We start from the raw sequence: 21,945 nt of genomic DNA, 5'->3' as shown, positions 1-21,945 counted from the left end.
TGCTTTTTGGAAATGTTGATCCGATAACCCGACCGGGGCAGAAATAATTAATTATTAGGCAAAATATGCTTCAATACCCGCTAAAAATGCACAGAAGAGTGACTAGAACTGATATAAGACCTCATTTTGCCAGTAATTTTTCTCAAAAATCCTTATATTTGCTTAAAACAGCACTTTTTCACGGAGCTGCATTCAAGTTCCTCTGGAGCTACGGGGGGCGCGGAGGGATAATTAATAAAAAAAACATGCAGTTGTCTTGTTGGTGCAGGGAATTGTAGTTCAAAATAAAATCACAGCAAAATAATGACCTTTTTACTGTTACAACACATCAACCAACCTCCAACAGGAGTGTAAAACATAAGACTCTCTTTTGTTTACTAAAGGTTAACACAATTATAACAATTTGTAAGAATTCATATTATTTGATGTAGTTCTTTTTCAATTATTTTTGTAGTCTTTTTAACCTCTTACATAAATGTTTGTGTATTTTTGTCAAGTTGCTCAAAGTGTGATTCTTCTTCTTATTATTATTATCAAATTCATGTTTTTGTAATTATTATTATTATTATCATCATTATTAAAGTATCAGCAAAAGAGCAGCTGGAGACTGTATTCCACAGTAATGGTTTAACTGGGATTTCTTAAAAACAGCGGGGCTAAAGATGTTGTAATTTGCTAATATTTGTGTTTGTTATTACAGTGAAATAGCAAGTTTTCTGTTAAATCAGTAAGCTAATAAATGGTACTTGTGAAATTCCTCTTCTTGCCTGAACTTTTCCTCACTATAATCACTAAATCTTTCATTCTTACATTTAATATTTTAATATTTTAAGTGGACTTTTATTTTGATGGGAGAGTCACATGACTTACCAGCAACTGTTGTGGTGGAACCGGAATAAGTAAAGGAAAATTAACTAAACTAAACTAAACTAAATTAGTGTAACTAAGAAATGTGTAGAGACTGATCACACAAACTTAAAAAGGAATTTCCACAGAACTGATTTATCTCAGGTGTGTGTTAGTGATGTGGGGGAGGGGGGGGGGGCAGGAGTGTGAGGTTCCGTTATCCTGTGTATGATCTGTAAAGCCCCCCATCCCCAGCTCCGCGACCCCCTACTGCAGACTGCTGAGCAGAGCTAGGAGAAGATCCAGTGCTGGTGGTGTAAATGCTGCACATGCTGAAGGTGCTGAAGGTGTAGGAGTGAATGTAGAACAGCGTGTTGAAAAAAGAGAGAGAGAGAGAGAGAGAGAGAGAGAGATTCTCATACCTTCTGTAGTTCAGCTGATCCTGCTCTTCCTCCGCTCCAGCTACAGTCCCCGGAAGCTCAGCGTCATCCGGGTTATGTAGAGCCCCGCCCCCTCCCCCGCTATATCACAGTATACCCCATCACCGCTAGAGGGAGCCCGCGAGGGAGTCCTCAATGCATGGAGCTGAATGGAGCTAAACAGCTAAAACTCTCATTTAAAACACTGTATAACTACTTCTCTGGGGGTTTCCTTTAATTTTACAAAGTAGAACAAAGTATTTCACTAAAATAGGACAGAAAACGTACCTCTATATTTCCATTTTCTAAAACTAATGTTTTGTATTCAGTAGATTTACTAGCATTACTGCTACTGATGCTGGAGTTACATACAGAGCTCATTTTAAATGGATTAAAACTGCAGTTTATAAGCTTTAATAATTATCTCTGCGGTGATGCAACTTGTCTCATTTCTTTTATTGTTGAGATTGTGTAAATATGAATGAGAGTTTGTTTAAATGTTTTCTTCTTGTTGGTACTTACATAGATGAAAATAGTAATCTACTAAAATAAATAGGAAAACATATTTAAATATAACTGGAACTTACTTGGGTTGTGGGGGCTGCTGCTAAATGGTTGTTAGAATTGGGTTAACTGCACTTACATTAAACTCTAAAATTAAAGCAGCAATTGCAGTTCTGGACAGTATGCAGATCTCATTAGTCTTGATAATGAAAAGGTAGGACATTTTTCATGTTCTTTCTGTTTACAACTCACTCTGAGGAATTCTGAGCACTTCAGAGCACTGACTGGTGTGTCACGGGACCGTGTAGGGTACTACAATCAAAAGTGTTGCAGTACTGAATACTACATACTGGGCGGTGTGTAGTATGCAGTACATACTAGTGCAGTATGCAGTATAGTAGTATGCCATTTCGAATACAGCCTAGGACTGAGATAAAGTGAGCTATGGCTAGCTGCTCACTTTCTCTTATTATGGCTAGACACTGAAAGCAGGTTTTACCTCTTTGAAAACTTGAATGATCTTAATTTGTACATCCGAGTATCAATTAAAGAGATTTAAGGCATTTTTTCCTGAAAGAGAACCGCGTTTAGGTGTTGGCTAGCGTTCATGTTTGGTAATTATAACTAGAAAGCTAGCTAGCAGCCACAAAGTGAGCCTCTGAGATTATCAACGAATAAACGTATAATAATAAAAAACGTATCACCATAAATACATGATATACAAATAAACATATTCCATATTATCATACATCACATAAAACATTACTTATTCCCATACAATATGAAAAGTGACTTTATAATATCGTAATTTATCACCACCATATCCACCACATCTTACCTCAGAAAGAGCTGAATAACTTTCCAGTTGCACAAGCTTCACTTTATTCTGTTCAATGAATCAGTAGGAGTCGAATCACAAGAATAACTAAACCTAACTGTTTTTAAAACTTCACATTTTACAATTTTATATCATAATAAATGTATGGTCAACATTTTCTAAATAAGACTAACCGAGTCTCCTAAATCTGAGTGACTTATAACTTTTGTACATTGTACATTGAGGTTGTTCTGAAGTGATGAATCAACCGAAGCTTCCTGAAGTTGACAGCAGATTGATTCATTTCCAGCAATAACTTTTTTTTTAATATACAAAAAAAGAACAAAATAAAACAATAAATATAATGCACAAAAATGTGTTTTTATTTTAACAATTTAATTATATAAGTATTTCATTGTTGTACATAGATATGAACATCTGTGTGTGTAGTATGATGTGAGGTAGTGCAATTGGCTTAATAAATAAACACTTTTCCAAGGCAAAAACACAAGTGAACAACAGAATGAAAAATATGGAACAAAAAAAGTTCAGATAGCAGAATGGTTTGTTGTTAAGGGTGAACTGAAATGGACTTAGGGTGTAGTGAATCATGATAACAAATACAAACATTTGTTGAATAGCCCACCTCCATTCTCCCCAGCATTCTGAAATACAGCGCTGTTAGCTAATGCTCCCAATAGACCACAATGCTAGTGATAGGGGCATAGCTTAACCCATACAAAAAAAATCACTATTTTTACACCATTAACAACAAACTCAAAGTAGCTCCACACTTCACTGGTAGAATTCCAAGGATGATGATATTTAAAGCAAGGCAGTGAGAACTTTAAAAGTACACAGATAGTTTATTAAAACACTGTTTATACACACAGTGCCTACAGATTAGTTTATTAAAACACTCTTATACACACAGTGCCTACAGATAGTTTATTAAAAACACTGTTTGTACACACAGTACCTTCAGATAGTTTATTAAAAACACTGTTTATACACACAGTTCCTACAGATAGTTTATTAAAACACTCTTATACACACAGTACCTTCAGATAGTTTATTAAAAACACTGTTTATACACACAGTTCCTACAGATAGTTTATTAAAACACTCTTATACACACAGTACCTTCAGATAGTTTATTAAAAACACTGTTTATACACACAGTTCCTACTGATAGTTTATTAAAAACACTGTTTATACACACAGTGCCTACAGATAGTTTATTAAAACACTGTTTATACACACAGTTCCTACTGATAGTTTATTAAAAACACTGTTTATACACACAGTTCCTACAGATAGTTTATTAAAACACTCTTATACACACAGTACCTTCAGATAGTTTATTAAAAACACTGTTTATACACACAGTTCCTACAGATAGTTTATTAAAACACTCTTATACACACAGTTCCTACAGATAGTTTATTAAAACACTGTTTATACACACAGTTCCTACTGATAGTTTATTAAAAACACTGTTTATACACACAGTTCCTACTGATAGTTTATTAAAAACACTGTTTATACACACAGTGCCTACAGATAGTATATTAAAACACTGTTTATACACACAGTTCCTACAGATAGTTTATTAAAAACACTGTTTATACACACAGTACCTACAGATAGTTTATTAAAACACTCTTATACACACAGTACCTTCAGATAGTTTATTAAAAACACTGTTTATACACACAGTGCCTACAGATAGTTTATTAAAACACTGTTTATACACACAGTACCTTCAGATAGTTTATTAAAAACACTGTTTATACACACAGTTCCTACAGATAGTTTATTAAAAACACTGTTTATACACACAGTTCCTACTGATAGTTTATTAAAAACACTGTTTATACACACAGTGCCTACAGATAGTTTATTAAAACACTGTTTATACACACAGTTCCTACTGATAGTTTATTAAAAACACTGTTTATACACACAGTTCCTACTGATAGTTTATTAAAAACACTGTTTATACACACAGTTCCTACAGATAGTTTATTACAACACTGTTTATACACAGTTCCTACAGATAGTTTATTAAAACACTCTTATACACACAGTACCTTCAGATAGTTTATTAAAAACACTGTTTATACACACAGTGCCTACAGATTAGTTCATTAAAGCACTCTTATACACACAGTTCCTTGTCGTAGTTAAGCCAGGAAAGGTCTGAAAATTAATGTCGGGGAAATGCATGACTTTCCAGTTGTTGCTGAAAATATCTCTATAATATTTATGCATTTTTAAGCATTTCTTGTCAGTTGACTTATTGTGGCTTGACTAGCTGAAGGTATTGTGTATATAAACTATCTGTGTATATAAACTATCGCACTGTATTTCGGAATGTTGGGGGAGATCGGAGGTGGGCTATTCAACAAAAGTTTATACTCGTTATTGACTACAAATGAAGTCCATGTATATAACTTCTCCCCTAAACTGAAAAGGAGAAAACAGGGGATGGAAAAACAAACAGATTATGGGTCAGATTAGAACTGGATTAGTATGTGAAAAGACATTTTTAAGGCCTTATGCCTCTGTAAAAGCTGGGCTGCCAATAGAACAAATAACGCCTCCCTCATAGGAAATGTTTACGATGATTGGAAGGCGCTTAATTAGCTGATCAGTACATTGTGTGGAACGATGAGCTCCTCCATATCTTCTGTCAAAAGGAGAGAGGTGTTGCTTCCCACAGAGACTCCAACCACCACAATCCCTCTTCTGTTTTTTTCTCAGGTTTCTGCAAGTAAAAATATTTCCCCCAGTTTTCACCATTAGACAGTTGAATACCGAAAAATTACAGTATTTCTCATTTGTCAATATTTCCTGGGACAGCACGGAAGAAATGACACTTTAATGTAATCTAAAGTAATCAGTGTACATCTTGTATAACAATGTGAGTTTGCTTTGCCCTTGAAACAACTCAACACACAACCATAACAACATTAACACCACCTCCTTTAAACAGCTGCAGTAATAATTTACCTCACAATATTCAGATGTGTAATTTCTGTAAGCAGCGAGAGGGCAAGTTCTGCCAGTGCTGCCTCTCTCCACAGCGCCACCTCGTGGTGCTTTCCCTCTTCTTCTAAGATCAGTTCACCAACAGGAACAGGCTCTAACTCTAGTGGCTTGCATCCGGGTTGAAATTAGCTATGAAAAACATAGTGTTAAATAATGCTGTGAAAATACACTATAACCATACAGGGGACTAATTTTGTGGTACGACTTTAAAATAAGACTACCTTTATAAAGGGTTTATAAATGGTTTACAATTAGTTTATTAATGGTTACTAATTAGGATGTAAATGTCTTAAAAATCATTAATAGTCAGTTATAACACATATATAGAAAGGGCAACAATGACCTGTTATGAAATAATGAACCCACAGCCATCTATATTGTTGCCCTTTCTATATATGTGTTATAACTGATTATTAATGATTTTAAAGCATTTACAACCTAATTAGTAACCATTAATAAACTAATTGTAAATCATGTATAAACCCTTTATAAAGTCTTATTTTAATGTGGTACCAATTTTGTTTTGTGGAAGAATGTATTTAATTTACCCTTAACCATTTTATACACAGTCAAGTCAGAATATTATGACCAGCTCCATACACCATACACCTATGACCATACACTCACTGAGCATCTTTTTAGCTCCGCTGATCATAAAGGACACTCTGTATTCCTGTATCTGTTTCTCTGTGTACTTTATTATTAAGTTTGCTTGGAAAAGTCAACTTACTGTTCTTCGTAATCTTCTTCTTATTATTATCTTATTCTGCGCTCAAAATTTAATCACTATCTCCTCCTACAGCTTGTGACGTAGAAATACTAAATTTAGCAGTATCGTAGGACCTATACCCGATTAGGTTGCTTGTGCTTTTTAAGCGATATATTGTACGTTTTTCGTAAAAACTTCGTAAACGTGCACTTTTTTTCCCCATAGGAAATGAATAGGGGACAACTTTGAACATCCACATAGGTCACAATTTTTGAGATATGAAGACAAAAATCGGACGTTCTTTACGGAAATTTCGACGATTTGACGTTTTCTTACAATTGTCGTACGAAGTTTCCCCATAGGAATGAATGGGGGGCCTTTCTCTCCCCTGCTCTTCCAGTACTGTGTGTGTTTGGAGGAGCTGCTGTATGGAGCAGATACTGATCAAAAGTTTGGACACCCCGGCACCCCAGCCAGGGCTTAGCAACCAGTTAGCAACACCTTAGCAACCACCTGGAAAACATTAGCAACTGCATGGCAACCACTTTAGAAATGATAGCAACTGCCTAGCAATCAAATAGCAACAGTTTAGCAACCACCTGAAAAACGTTAGCAACTGCCTAGCAACCACTGAGCAATCATATGGAGTTTGTTAGCAACTGCCTAGCAACCATGTGGAATATGTTAGCAACTGCCTAGCAACCACAATAGAAATGATAGCAACTGCCTATCAACCGATAGCAACAGCTTAGCAACCACCTGGAAAACGTTAGCAACTACCAAGCAACCACTTAGCAACCACTTTAGAAATGATAGCAACCGCCTAGCAACCAGTTAGTAATCAAAAGTTTTTAGATGTCAGCATTTAATCAAACATTTTTAGATTTCAGCATTTAACCAAACGTTTTTGGATTTAAGCATTTAACCAAATATTTTTGGATTTAAGCATTTAACCAAAGGTTTTTAGATTTTAGCATTTCATCTAAAGTTTTAGCATTTAACCAAACATTTTTAGATTTAAGTGTTAAAATCCTCCACATGTGTCTAGGAAGAAAAATATGGAGAACATAACACATGGCTATCCTAAGTCAAAAAGCCAGCAGAGTTTAAGTAAGAAAGAGGAGAACAGGCAGTAAATAGCGGTACAAAAATCTGATTTAATTTTAGCTTCCCACCACTCATTTGCACATACAACAAACCATTATTTACATATGCTGTATAAAACAACAAAGAAAGTACCACTCTGGGAAATGTAAACTATGGACGGTGCTACAGAAAAGAACACAACAAAACATAACCATATTAAACTACCTAAAGCCAAATTAAGTACAAAAAGAATATAAAGAAAAGATACTCCCTAACTAATAACCTAAATACAAGGGGTAGCACCCGCCCTCTTACCTAGGGACCGATACAAACAACTCCTACATGATGTAAAAATGTACAGGTGCACCTATTTTACCTGTTAGCATACCCAAGGTGGTACAGCCAAACCAGTGAGTTGTCTTTTAGCCAAAAAGAGGGATTAAGTTAACCACATCAGAGAAGTAATACAATAAAATTAGGCTACAAGAGCGCATTGGCCTTAAAGCATACCCCATGGTTCTCTCTCTCTGTCGGCCATCTTGGTTCAGGTCCTTTTGTAGTCTCCACCCACAACTCTCTCCCATGGCTCACCTGAGAGAGGGAGCTAGAGATAGAGAGAGAGAGATACTGCACGTAAGCATTTACCCAAAAGTTTTTGAATTTTACCATTTAACCAAAAGTTTTTGGACTACTTCTCAGCCAAAGTATTTGTATTCCACAATTTAGCCAAGGTTTTGGGCTTTAGAATTCAACCAAATTTGCTCCATTGCTTCATCAGTAAAAAATATTTTAATTCCAATTTAGTCAAATAAACATTTTTACTGATTATAATTTTGCATAAAGGGGATTGGAAAAAGAACAGATAAAGGTAATATATAAGATGTAAACAATATAGGTAAGATTGTGATATCAAGACTTACATATTCTTATGTATTCTTAAGTATTATAAAAATGAAATAGAAATTATGAATTTCAAGATAAAGCGCCACCTACTGTACCCAGCCAGAGAGCATAGACAACTGTACTTTTAAATACTGTGCATAGTATTTTGATTGTCAGTTGCAGCCATAATTATTCTGATCAGCTCAGATATTTTGTTTTGATGCAGGAATACGAAGCCTTTTTTGTGTTGCTGCTCTCAGTTCTCTGTGTAGCCATGTGTTGGGGTTGTTGCTTTGTCTTGAGCCACATAGGTTAGGAGATGATAAGGAGATTCTGAGACTTCTGGTGGACTTTGGTAGTTCACTGGTGCTTGGCAGGGTTCTCCGTGCAGCCCCTCGACTGTCCATTGTGGCTGTTGGGGTGTTGTTGTCCCTCAAACAGAGATACAGACAAAAATGGTTCATTTGTGATTAAAAGTAATTCCATAAATGTTGTTCTAAGACACTATAGGGTGGGCTTTAATTCATATTAGCCCCCCCCCCCCCAAAAAAATATCAAACCCACTCCAACGGCCTTGATAGCAACAACCGCGACGTCCACCACTTGCCAGCCCTCTGCCTGGGAAACCAGGAGTTTGGTGATACATTTCACTCAGATGGGAGACTCCTTTTTGTAGGGCGTCGTCGGCCGTGAAAACATTCTGTGTAAAGAAAAGAGCACAAACATACAAAATAACATGTTTATACTGTTTAATTCATTATGTTTCACTTAATTTATTGTATTACCCATGATTAAACGGTTCATATTCTAATATTTTATCAAACTATATATTATTAAACTGTTTTTGGACTAAGTGGGGCTATTTTGCTGTTATTGTTCTGTTGTGTAACGCTTAGCACTGATTAAATATTACATAATAAAAATATATATGAAAATAATTAAAATAGATATTTTCTTACTTAGCAGCACTTGTGTCCCCATTTTAAAGTGTCTGGGTGGAAACAACACCACGCATCTCTACCAAGCAATTAAAAAAGATATATTTTTATTTATTTTCATATTATTTAAATAGTACCAAGCGATACATATACAGAACAATAACAGCACAATAGCCCCACAAAACCCAAAACAGTTTAATATTATGGTTTATTCTCCCAACCAATCAACAAATAAAATATTTGCATATGAACAGTTGAATCATGGGTAATACAATAAATTAGGTGAAACATAACAAATATTTTATATTTAGTCCGTTGTGCTCTTTTGTTTGCAGAGAATGTTTTCACAGTCGACGACTCTCTACTAAAAGGAGTCTCCCATCCGGGTGAAATGCATCACCAAACTCCTGGTGCCCCGGGCAGAGGACCAACAGTTGGTGGACGGTGCGGTTTTTGGGATGTCAATCAGACACATTCCTAAGTGATTACTTATTGGATAGAAAATGCTGTGTGGTAATCTGAAATTCTGTGCTGAGTATTTGTTTATAAACAGTCTGACACTCTTCTGAGGTAGAAATCAGACAAAGAATAAATCTGCTCTGGGAAGTCATTGATTCTGACCCACCTGAAGATGAAGGCAGGGGAGAAAAAATAAAAAAATTCCCGCACCGACCGCGCTGTCTGCGTCCTTAATAAAAACTTTTAAGAACCAGGGAATGGCGAATAGTTTTATACAGTGCATGTGATAATGTGGTTTACAAATCAGACATTAAAGATAATGAACGTCTAGCATAAACTATTATTTATATCGTCTCATTGCTGTGTGCATCTGTAACAAAACATTTATAGGAACTATTAAAATAAAGAAATAGATTTGTGAGCCTGTACATACATAAGTGTAAATCATCCAATACAGTGTTGGACGAAGTTTATATCACACTATCGTTTGTTTTGTTACAAACAGTATAAAAGCTACTGCCTGTGGCTAAATGGTGGAATGCCAATACTTTTGGCTGATTGAGCTGTGTTCTAAAACTTTTGGTTAAATGCTAATATCCAAATACCATTGAATAAATGGTGGTGCAGCACAGATATGCCTCTTTATGGTTTAGTATATCTTCAGCCCAGCAGTGTAAACTCTTAAAAGCAGAAACAGTTATGATCATAAACCACAAGCACATGTCTTTCTGAAAAATGCCAATTATAAAAAAATACTTTCATAAGGTTTAAAAGGGCTGATAAAAACCTTTAGAAAAACACTGCAAAACACCACAAAACCAGCAGAAAAATATAAAAACCATAGAATATTTGTTTTAGCAGGAAAGGATAGTAAGCTTAATTGAATGTGTTTAAATTCAAAAGACAGGTATAAAACAATTAAACACATTTTATTTTGAATTAGTTTAAACACAACACACACAATCAAAAATCAAAAGCACAAACACATACAACCTCACCCCCCCAAAAAACCCTAACAGAACATGCTAAGAAATATTACAATCTGAACACAAAAACTTGTCAAATTACCACATTATGGTTCATTAAAAAGTGGGCTTTCAATGTTTAAAATGACCTCCCCTTCCCTCACAACTTTTAACGTCACCACTCCACACAGTGGCGGGAACGCTGAACTCCTCCATGGTGTCACTGAGGAGAACAGTCTCATCGCCTTTTGTGGAGATTCCCACGATCTCCATCTCCACTGTGATCTTCAGTGACTCTGGTTCCTGTAACACAGAACATGGTGATAGGAGTAAGTTTTAACAGTCTACATTCTTTTCTGGTACAACAGCACAACAATAAAGTGTTAAACTACGGCACTGTAGTTATTAGTAGTGATGGGTCAGACTCTTAGCCGGCTCTTTGAAATAAACGACAAGCGCTGACTTCAGAGAGTGAGCCAATATATATATATATATATAAATGTATAGATTAAAGTTTTATGATGATACATATAAACCACAATAGAAGACAGCATAAAAATATACATTAAGGAAGAAAACTAATGATAGAAATAGAGAAATACTAACAAGAGGCAACAGTGAAAGCTCCTCATAAACTCTTACAGTTTTTAGACATTTCTTATTATTAGCTCTCTAAAGGTTTTCAAAAGTGGAATAAACTCCAGTAAGAAGATATCAAATCAAGTATTTACAATGATGATAGTAGTATTTACTCAATAAAATAGTAATATTAATAATATACTTAAAATCAAGATCAGTGTATGAAAAAAAACATATATATCACCAAGGTTCACATTTACAGAGATTTTAGTTTTCTTTAAAAAGAAAGAAGAAAAGTCTTGCCAGAATTAAGATACAATGGAACATAAAAAAAGATGATTCACGTTCTGATTGACAAAAAGAGCATTCAACATTGAAGTGCTTGATCTACCCACACCTTACACATGTGATCTCACATAAACTGTGTTTTGTAGCAACATCAGCTCCCTCTTCCACAACAGGGCAGATCATAACAGAAACCAATCAAACCCTCAAACATGAGCTCCTTTTTATGTCAATCTTTGCTAAAGTTTTCAAAAAACATCACCTGGATGCTTGATTTTTTTTATTTGCACAATTATTATTTTTTATTTTGTTGAGTGACACTTTGTTGATGGTGTTCAGCGCTGTTTATTTCACTGTATAGAGTTGCACATTTGAAAATAATATACACATTTACATTGGACCTGTTTGTTTACTTGAGATGGGCCTTTGTTTTTTGCATTTCATTATTTATTTTTGTAAAAATAAAGCCATATAAGTAATATATATTTTATATAATGTATGTTTCAACAATAGTAATTCGTTTTACACATAATTTGGTAATAAATTTAATTGAAAACAACATGGCGGAAACCGAGCTCCTCTTGAAACTTTTGCTGCTGTCCTGAGACATGGGTCTCTGCAGCTCGGAGTAGTGAGCATGTTGAAAGGTGGTCGTCTATTGGAGCTGACGTTTCAGCGTGGCCGCCATTTTGGATTGGGTAACCCTGCACCCCCCAATTTACACTGAGGAAGGAGTTTAATAAACCTATAATATTCACAACTCTACCAACTTTTACCCGATTTACACACGGTTTGATTTGTTACAGCAGAGATGTAGTAATGATTCAGGATGTTTAACACATTACAAATACCTGCTTTCATGCTGAAATACTTTAAATTATGCTCTTTAACAAAGACAGACATATGGTATGGCATATTAATAGGTGCATAAATTAATAAATTTTATGTATATATATATAAATATATCATTTAATATTTAACCTCTTGAATATAATCTATAATTTTTTGCATTATTTTAGGTCTGAAAACTGCATATATATGTGTGTGTGAATGTAATGTGGAGTAACATGTTTAGGTTGTAAAGTCACCTTTACTTGGATGTAACTAATAAGAAACATAATGCAGAAAAAAATGATTATTTGTGATTAAAAGTAATTCCACAAATGTTGTTCTGACACTATATATATATATATATATATATATATATATATATATATATATATATATATATATATATATGTATATATATATATATATACTATAGGGTGGGCTTTGGCTCACATTAGCAAATGTGTCCCCCACCCCCCATAACAAACCCGCTCCTACGCCCTTGTAAATAAATAATAAATTTTTATTTAATTGAAATTCTGAAACTGAATTAACTTTAACTCAGGTTCTTTTACACTTACAATGCTTCTATGCAAAAGGTGCTACCCACAAATAAAAATAATAATAATAATAATGGTGATAATAATAATGTCCCCTTCTACACAACAAAAACACAGTACATGTCTGTGTTTATATATAGTTAATAATAATGACAAGAACAACATTAATAATATAAAAAATTACCTTGACCGTAGTTTGGGAGGTTGAATTAAATTTACCCTCCTGCACCTCCATCTTAAGGTGCGTGAGGATAATTGGCTGTCCCAATCATATTCCCTCTGTGGCCGACTCCCTCCACAGAGTGACATCATACTGTTGGTCTGCACACTGCAATGAGATGTCCTGCACCAGCACAGACCCATCTTTCGTTGTTTTTAATTGAGTTGCACTCAACTAAAACATAAAAACACAACTGAAAATTAGTGGAATAATGAATTACTCATTATTATTCATTATTACTCAGTGTAATTTATCTAGTTTAAAGTTACAATTGTAGTATTTTCATTAGGTCAGTTTTAGTTTTTGCTGAGCAAAAAGGCAGAAATGACGCAGTTCTAGCATACAGTCAGTAACAGATACTGTAAATATTAAATGCAACTTAAGAATATTTTTTAGTTGGAGGATCTTTGTTTAGAACTTAGAACTCCAGGCCAATATTTTATAAGCATATATTCGTTTAAAAATTTCAAAAACATTATTGGAGACAATCAGTGATTTTAAAGTATTGAATTATTGTCCAGCCTTAAGTATTGTCGCACTGTCACTAACATATGGGACTTGTGTATTGCTACCACCTCTGCACAGCACTTACCCGAATGATGTTGCTCTCCACTGTGTAGAACTGTTCACCATTCCCTGGCTCCTCAAACTTAATGGAGAGCTAGCGGACAGCAACGTCCCACCATGCCTCTAAGTCAGTGGTCACAGGAAGACTTGCAGATTTAAACTACAGTAGAAGAGGTGAAGAATAGCTTCATCTCCCCATAGCGAGTAGTTAGATTGAAATTCTTAATAATGTAGGACTGTCCATCAATTAATGAACAATCCATTTTTCAGATGGGCGACAATACATTGTTGCCCATCAGAGAGCGCACACGTAGCCACTTACTTAGTTGCAGTAGCTACAACCGCGCCATCCACCACCTGCCAACCCTCTGCCCGGGGCACCAGGACTTTGGTTATGCACTTCACCCGGATGGGAGACTCCTTCTTGTAGGGCGTCGTCGGCCGCGTAAACATTCTGTGTAAAGAAAAGAGCACAAACTGTCATGGTGTGCACAGAATACAGACACTCGTGGATACAGTTAAAATGGGTTGTTTATTAAATCACTGGGCAGAGAAAAGGGTAGTTGTACAAAACAAATCAGATCACCAGTAAACAGAATCCACATACGAATATACCATAAACAGTCCAGAGTTCAAACACGAGGAAGCCAGCATCAAAGAAAATCCAATTATCGGAAACGTTAAACAGTCCAGGTCAAACGCAGTAAATCCACAATCAGAGGTACAGGCAGAAATCGGCGTCGAAAAAACAAAGAGCAAGGTCATACACGAAAAAACAAACACAGAGTAGAAAATGCTTTGTAAAGTGGTAGAAACCAGGCAATATGCGGAACCTGTGTGAAGGTGAAGCGTCCTTAAATACCCTGAGGTAATCACGTGAGTAGGTGTGTGTGTGATGTCAGAGTGTGATGCGTTCTGGGTAGCGTAGTTGTTAGACTGCAAACCTCCGTTGGAGCTTAGTGTGGAAGGAACAAAATTGCCTACAGACAGACGTGACACAAACATACAAAATAACATGTTTATACTATTTTTATTCATTATGTTTCCCGTAATTTATTGTATTACCCATGATTTAACAATCCATATGCAAAAATGTTATTTGTTGATTGATTGGAAGAACAAACCATAATATTAAACTGTTTTGGAAATAAGTGGGGCTATTTTGCTGTTATTGTTCTGTCTATGTAACACTTAGCACTGATTAAATATAACATAATAAAAAATAATATAAAATTATCTAAATATAATTTTTTTAATTGCTTGGTAGAGATGCGTGGCGTTGTTTCCACCCAGACAGTTTAAAATGGGGACACAAGTGCTGCTAATTAAGAAGGCCTCAATCAATGGGGGTGAATGATGAATTAAAAATAGCAACTATCCACATGGCCAGGGCATTCCATTGATTTTGGAAAGTATTTTGTAAAATTACATTTTTCTACATCTAATTAGCTGTTTTTAATTGTTTCATATGAATCCATTCATTTTGGATTCACTTGGGTGTGACCCGGCAAACCTGCAAGAGATTCTTAAATGGGTATCGTCCTCTCTAGAGATTCTTTGGAGCAGTGTGTTTGGTCACGCTGATGCTAATTTAGTCTCTGGACATTGGCAGAGTTTTGTTGTGGTGGAGGATGGATTCATGTACAAAGTTTTGCAAAAAAACGCACAACCTTCCATTTACTTCAAGAAGATCTTGGGAAAAGGGATTTTCTCAGTTATGGACCTGAGAGTTAGTGCTACTTTTGTATTTTTACCTTTAAATATACACAAAAGGGTAGCACAACTCGACAGAACACTGGATCTATCAGCTTATCATGTAGTCAACAGATGCAGTCAATCATAAATGTTTAATTATTAATGATTTAATAAACTGTAGGGTAATTTGCCACAGCATGACTTACATAAAACTCGAATGTGAGAAATCCCAGAACATGATAAGATGACCAATGAGTCAGAGCTTAGAATTTAAAATATATTAAAGTTTACTGGAAAAAATAGTTTCAGCATTAAAGATATAGATAAAAGGAACAAAAACGAATAGATATATACAAGGGCGTAGGAGCGGGCTTGATTTTGGGGGGGGGGGACATTTGCCAATATGAACCCAAGCCCACCCTACAGTTTCCTAGAACAACATTTGTGGAAATTACTAATTAATGACTAATTAAAAGTAAATTATTATTATAAGGTGATTTTACAGCCTAAACATGTTACTCCACGTTACAGTTACTGTGGAAAACTCCCTGCTGGAGTCAGCGCGGTGACGTCAGCGACATACCACACACTTGCGTGCATGCATGACTTTAAGTTTCAGTGTGCTTGGCTGGCAGACACTTGCCGTTTGCTCCAGCATCTTGTTGAAATAGTACCCCCTTTTTGTGTGTATGTGTGCGTTGATGACAATGTAAGTACTTTGTTTTGACCTGTATTTATGTTGTGTCATCTGCTTGTGTTATTTACATGCTGATCAGATAAATCCGCTGGAAAACACACAATTTTAAGGGCAGTGATCGGGGTTAAGAAACTGCTTTAAACTACTAACATAAAGTACTGTACTACATTCTGGCTATCCACTACATCCAGCTTCTAGATAACTAGTTAGCTAAATGTATTTTCGTTCATTATAGCTTAGAGTAAGTCCTGTAATCCTAAATTAATAGTGAAATAGTGATTAGCTGATCAGGTACAGGTCAAGTTGAACAATACATATATAGCTGTTTTTTTCTTTAACCTTGACTCCCAATCTAGCTCATTCCAAAGTTAAGGTAACTCACTAACACAGCTGCAATTTATTAATCACAGTGGGTTTTGAACTGTGTGCTGATTCAAAGACGTGTGTTTTTAACCAGCTATCAGAAACATAATCACAGTCGAAGTGGTTAGCCTACCATTACCTTTCTTTTAGAAAAATCTCCGTATATCCAGATCTGTTTTAAGATCAGCTGAAGCGGCTGCGTGTCCCAATCTCGCTGCTAAATCTCACAGTGAGGGGGAGGGGCTTCCCCAACGCACACTTCCGCCGCGCGCCGCAAAACCAGCAAGCTGATTGGCTGTTTCTACTGAGAGGCGGGACTTAATACCTGAACCGGCTCCGTGATTGGTCCGGTCTGTCTCCTCATAAAAAGTACAGCTGATCTGAGTGAAACGATATCATTTTTGGGGGCGGACAAAACCACCTGTTTCTACGCCAATGGATATATATTAGAAAAGACAAAGTACATCATCGAGTCAACACATATTGTACTAAAATCTTGATAGAACAACACATTCACAACCCAGAGAGAAATAAAGAGAAAAAGAGAGAAATAAACTAAAGCCATTCGAGGAAGAGAGAGAACCCTTCAGACTTTATCCAAGCAGTTATACATTTATGCAATTGACATGTGATTGGACAGAATTGATCAATATGATTACGTCTGGAGACTCCAGTTAACAGCTTGTTGTCCAGTTTCAATGACCTCCTCACTGGACCCTCTGCAGTTTGCGCATCGTCCAAACAGGTCAACAGATGATGCCATGTCTACTGCGCTCCACCTGGCTCTCACCCACCTGGAAAACTGCTATGTTCGAATGCTGTTCATCGACTTCAGTTCAGCATTCAACACCACAATCCCTCACCTGATCGGAAAACTGAGCTTGCTGGGCCTGAGCTCCTCCCTCTGTAACTGGGTTTTAGACTTCCTGACTGAGAGACCACAATCAGTCAGGATTGGAAACAACACCTCCAGCACCACCATACTGAGTACCTGCGACCCCCAGGGCTGTGTGCTCAGTCCACTGCTGTTCACTCTGCTGACTCATGACTGTACTGTAAAGTACAGCTCATACCACATCGTCAAGTTCGCTGACGACACAACTGTTGTTGGCCTCATCAGCAAGAACAACGAGTCAGACATTCAGAGAGGAGGTGCAGTCGAAGCAGTCCTGCAGCACAGCGTCTCCGTCACTGGGCCACACAGTAATGGTCTTCTGTGTGGGTTTGGAGCGTCGCAGCGGGGGATGGTATGTGGGGACCAGCATGATAGATATATGGTCAGAGAGCGCGGAGGAGCTGTAGTCTTCCCAGTGAAGCTCAGGTATTATTGTCCATAGTTGCTGTTTTACTGACCAAACTGTCCTTAATCCTCAAAAATTCAGTTATGCTACAGCTCACACGCGTGGGGCACGTGAAGTTGGGTTCAGAACCGGCAAAAAAACAGCTCAAAATAGGGTGTTCGGTAGGAGCGCGTGAGAGGCCGCTGCACTACTGCGCGCAGCCATCTTTTCATTCATCTTTTTTTCACCACCATCTTTTCATTCATTTGGTCAGTAAAATTGCAAATGCTGTGTTTGGATATTTAGCAAGGCTAGCTACTAATAAAAATGGTCAATATCTCAAATATAGAATTTGGTAATTAAGTGTAGTTGGTGAATGACTGTGCTTTTCAAAAAAACGAAACAACACAACCCACAAGCATTCACAATAAAAAAAACAACTTTATAAACATAGGAATACAAGTTAAACACATGCTACTCTACCTTTGGAAGTAATTGTATATTTAACCCTTTTAAGCCTGAACCATTAAAATATATTTCTTTCTGAATTTCAATCTAAAATTGACTATTATGTTTCACTTCAACACAAATACATTTCACACTGGATTTCTCTGTTGGGCACCTTTGAGTATTTAACAAATAATAACAAGAAAATCTCAGGCCTATAGGTTTCATGTAAAACATATGTTGAGAAAACACAATGAGATTGAAGATCTGCAATATAAAATCCTTTTATTAAAAACACACAGATGAGTAAATATAGAGGTGAAGCAATACAAAGATAATAGTTTGTAGTGGATAAAAACAATTAAGGAACTACATGATTTGGATATTCTTAGTAAATTTGAAGATTAAAAAACCTTAAGCAAGATATAATATTCAATAAGGAAAAGATAAGCGAGTATAAAACTTGAGTAATACAACAACCAAATATCCCTCTATGGTAACAGATTTTTAATCTGAACGACTGAACCATAGCCTGCAACCTTACTGCGCTACACAAGCCCGGAGGAGGTTGATTTCAGTATGGGAACTACAGATGGAGCGTTTTATTTAACCTCTGTAAAGGATTTTGTTGGTCTCTCTGCAGGGTCTGGATGCTCCTCCGGTCCACACAGCAGCACCCGGCACAGTGTCGTCTCTCTGTGGCTCTGGGTCTCACTTTTGGGAGCACTCTCTGGAGTTCCTCAGGTGGTGTTTTCAGTTCTTCTTTCATACAGATGGGCCTGGCGGTTAATAGCATTAAGCTAAGCTATGCTAAGCTTGGGGAGCTGAGGATGGCTTCCACAGAGTGAAAACAGAGATACTAGAAATTAATAGAAATAATGAAATCTGCATAAACTAGAAAAGAGATTAAAAGCATTCAAATCATAAGCTCTGAAGATTTGGCTCAAATGTTTAGTTGCCAGCTAAGAATCCTACTCTAACTATCACATTTATCACACTAAATTTTAAAGACTAAGTTTTTTCACTTCTTCAGAACTGAACTCCTCCCGTAACTACCCTAAGCGCTGAGCTCTGTCTCACGAAGAATGTCCTGGAATATTGAACATATAAGAAAACATAACATGGAATTCAATAAACATGATCGATGATTAAGATTAATTTTGCTGAACCTGTAAAATCCATTGTTAAATTCAGTTTATTGACAAGGTTAAACATTTGTGTCCGAAAGACTTATGATTTGCCTTTTAATTGCCTTCAAACTGATCTAAGATGGAGTTTTCTCTCCTGTGTGAATGTGCTGGTGTTTTTTGAGTTTACTCTGTTGAGTAAAACTCTTCCCACAGTCTGAGCAATCATACGGTTTCTCTCCTGTGTGAATGCGCTGGTGTATTTGAAGAGTACTCTGTTGATTAAAACTCTTCCCACAGTCAGAGCAATAATACGGTTTCTCTCCTGTGTGAATGCGCTGGTGTATTCGGAGATTAATCTGTTGAGTAAAACTCTTCCTACAGTCTGAGCAGTGATACGGTTTCTCTCCTGTGTGAATGCGCTGGTGTTTTCGGAGATTACATTGCTGATTAAAACTCTTCCCACAGTCTGAGCAGTAATACGGTTTCTCTCCTGTGTGAATGCGCTGGTGTTTTTTGAGAGCACTCGGTTCAGTAAAACTCTTCCCACAGTCTGAGCAATAATATGGTTTCTCTCCTGTGTGAATGCGCTGGTGAATTTTGAGACTACTCCGTTCAGTAAAACTCTTCCCACAGTCTGAGCACTGATACGGTTTCTCTCCTGTGTGAATGCGCTGATGCAGTTTGAGAGCATTCTGTTGATTAAAACTTTTTCCACAGTCTGAGCAGCAATACGGTTTCTCTCCTGTGTGAATGCGCTGGTGAATTTTGAGAGTACTCTGTGCAGTAAATCTCTTCCCACAGTCTGAGCAGTGATAGGGTTTCTCTCCTGTGTGAATGCGCTGGTGTATTTTGAGATTAATCTGTTGAGTAAAACTCTTCCCACAGTCAGAGCAGTGATACGGTTTCTCTCCTGTGTGAATGCGCTGGTGTTTTTTGAGATTACTCTGTTTAGTAAAACTCTTGACAGAGTGACGATGTTTCTCCATGTCGGGACTTGGCTTCATTTGTCTGTTAAATGCAACAATTTGTGTATGTTCTGGAGATTCTTTTGGATGACTTGTGCTTCACCTCTTTCAGCAGTTTAACATTGCTCTTGTTAAATATCCCGGTTGTTGGTGATGAATTTAAGGAGAATATTTTAATTTCTGGAAAAAACAAAGAAAAATGCCATTGAATATTAAAATAAAAGCAGGTCAATTAACTTAAGAGAACTGCCTAAATCAGTTACACTATACTGATGAAACTACTGGGACATCTTCATATTACCATAAAAGCTTCTGTACTTTTATCCCAGTCGAAGTCCACAGTGTAAGGGGGCGCTGGTGGTCCTCCAGCCACTAGAGGGAGGCCACCTTTTCCCACTTGCAATAATCAGGCTGACACCTGTTTAATGCCTTTATAAGGGTGGCCCACTGTTCAAACAGACAGTCTAAATTCAGTTCAGGTCCCACTAGAAGCTGAGAACTTTCCTAGATTGTTAAAAAGAAAGAAAAGTAAATCAAAAGGAAAAAAAATCCTTAGGTTTTATTTAAAGCCTCCTTGGGAGTTCTCCAGAGGCTGCTTTATGTTTCCCCCTCTTTTTTTAAACTTTTTTAAAAGTTTTAAACTTTTGTTAGTTTCTGAGTAAATGATTTAAAGTTGGTACTAAGAAAATACTTGTTTCCTATTTCCCTGAGTACTTTTATTTAAGTTCTAGGATAAAACCAGAGTGCCTGTTGTTCGATCACAATTATTTCACAATTCACGATTTCACAATTATTTGCAAATAAAGAAGTTTATGAAACATGTTATGTTTCTTATTTATGCAAATAAAAGGTAAAACTGTGTGAAACGTAGCTTATTTAGAAAATTTAGCTTTAATTGCTTATACAAAATATTTATTATATTATGGTTACATTACTAACACAGGAGCAGGCTGACACCTGAGCATACTGAAATGCTCGTCTTTGTATAAAAAGAATCTCCCCATCATGCTCGGACTGCAGGCACGGCAAACAGTTGGAATTGAAGGGAGTATGTAGATGGGGTTGGAGCAGCAAAGTGTGGAGGAGATTCGGGAGTAGAAGGCATTTTGCTTTTAAATATTTTACAATATTTGCACTGATTTTTTTAAGCTTTGGTTTACACTTGTTCAAAAGCACTGATGAGTACAGCACTCAAGAGTACTGATGCTGTTAATAGACTATTTTCTACTCACTTTGTGTGTTTTGCTTTTTTAAATACAATTTACAATATTATTTGCACTTATGGCTTTTTAAGCCTTGGTTTACTGTCGCCATTTCTCATTGTTATTTATTATTTTGTCTATTTTGAGTTTATTAATTGCTAAATAAACAAGTCAGTTTCTCCTTACCAACCAAACACACCTAATTATTCAAACACACCTTATTCAGCTGGCTACTTGTTATCAAGAGTAAAAAGCTTTTCAACATGAGTTTGACAACAGTAAGTACGTTGGCTAAATAACTTTAAACATTAATACATGCTCGGATAGGCCGGTATCGGCCGATATCGGTATCGGATCGGAAGTGCAAATAAATATCGGTATCGGATCGGAAGTTCAAAAAGCTGGATCGGGACATCCCTAATCTCTGATATTCCCCCCACATTCAGTG

The 21,945-nt window shown here is 36.5% G+C and overlaps 5 protein-coding genes across 7 annotated transcripts in view; 2 read left to right on the top strand and 3 right to left on the bottom strand.

Annotated features, from left to right (window-relative positions):
* Nucleotides 1-1,308, bottom strand: part of LOC125801423 (zinc finger protein 239-like) — a 124,471-nt gene extending 123,163 nt beyond the window's left edge. Inside the window, exon 1 of the mRNA XM_049478145.1 lies at nt 1,269-1,308. The gene's annotated coding sequence lies outside the window, so the exon portion shown is untranslated. The remainder of the gene's footprint in view (nt 1-1,268) is intronic.
* LOC125801347 (zinc finger protein 271-like) overlaps nt 1-21,945 on the top strand; it is a 773,213-nt gene that overhangs the window by 170,291 nt on the left and 580,977 nt on the right. The window lies entirely within an intron of this gene.
* The window catches only part of LOC111194581 (zinc finger protein 239-like), a 693,226-nt gene that overhangs the window by 90,304 nt on the left and 580,977 nt on the right, over nt 1-21,945 (top strand). The window lies entirely within an intron of this gene.
* The window catches only part of LOC111190112 (zinc finger protein 271-like), a 119,959-nt gene that overhangs the window by 1,952 nt on the left and 96,062 nt on the right, over nt 1-21,945 (bottom strand). The window lies entirely within an intron of this gene.
* On the bottom strand, nt 18,469-20,471 carry LOC125801432 (zinc finger protein 239-like). The gene has a single exon (XM_049478168.1). It carries the CDS (start codon nt 20,332-20,334, stop codon nt 19,465-19,467), a length of 870 nt encoding a protein of 289 aa, XP_049334125.1. The 5' UTR covers nt 20,335-20,471; the 3' UTR covers nt 18,469-19,464.

The sequence above is a fragment of the Astyanax mexicanus genome, chromosome 4 (genome assembly GCF_023375975.1).
Source record: "Astyanax mexicanus isolate ESR-SI-001 chromosome 4, AstMex3_surface, whole genome shotgun sequence".
Lineage (NCBI taxonomy): Eukaryota > Metazoa > Chordata > Actinopteri > Characiformes > Acestrorhamphidae > Astyanax > Astyanax mexicanus.
The sequence above is the reverse complement of the archived record's forward strand: the minus strand, read 5'-3'. Positions and strand labels throughout refer to the sequence as shown.

What these genes read in the sequence shown, in the direction of transcription:
- LOC125801432 (XM_049478168.1), bottom strand. Translation starts at nt 20,334, where the DNA reads ATGAAGCCAAGTCCCGACATGGAGAAACATCGTCACTCTGTCAAGAGT.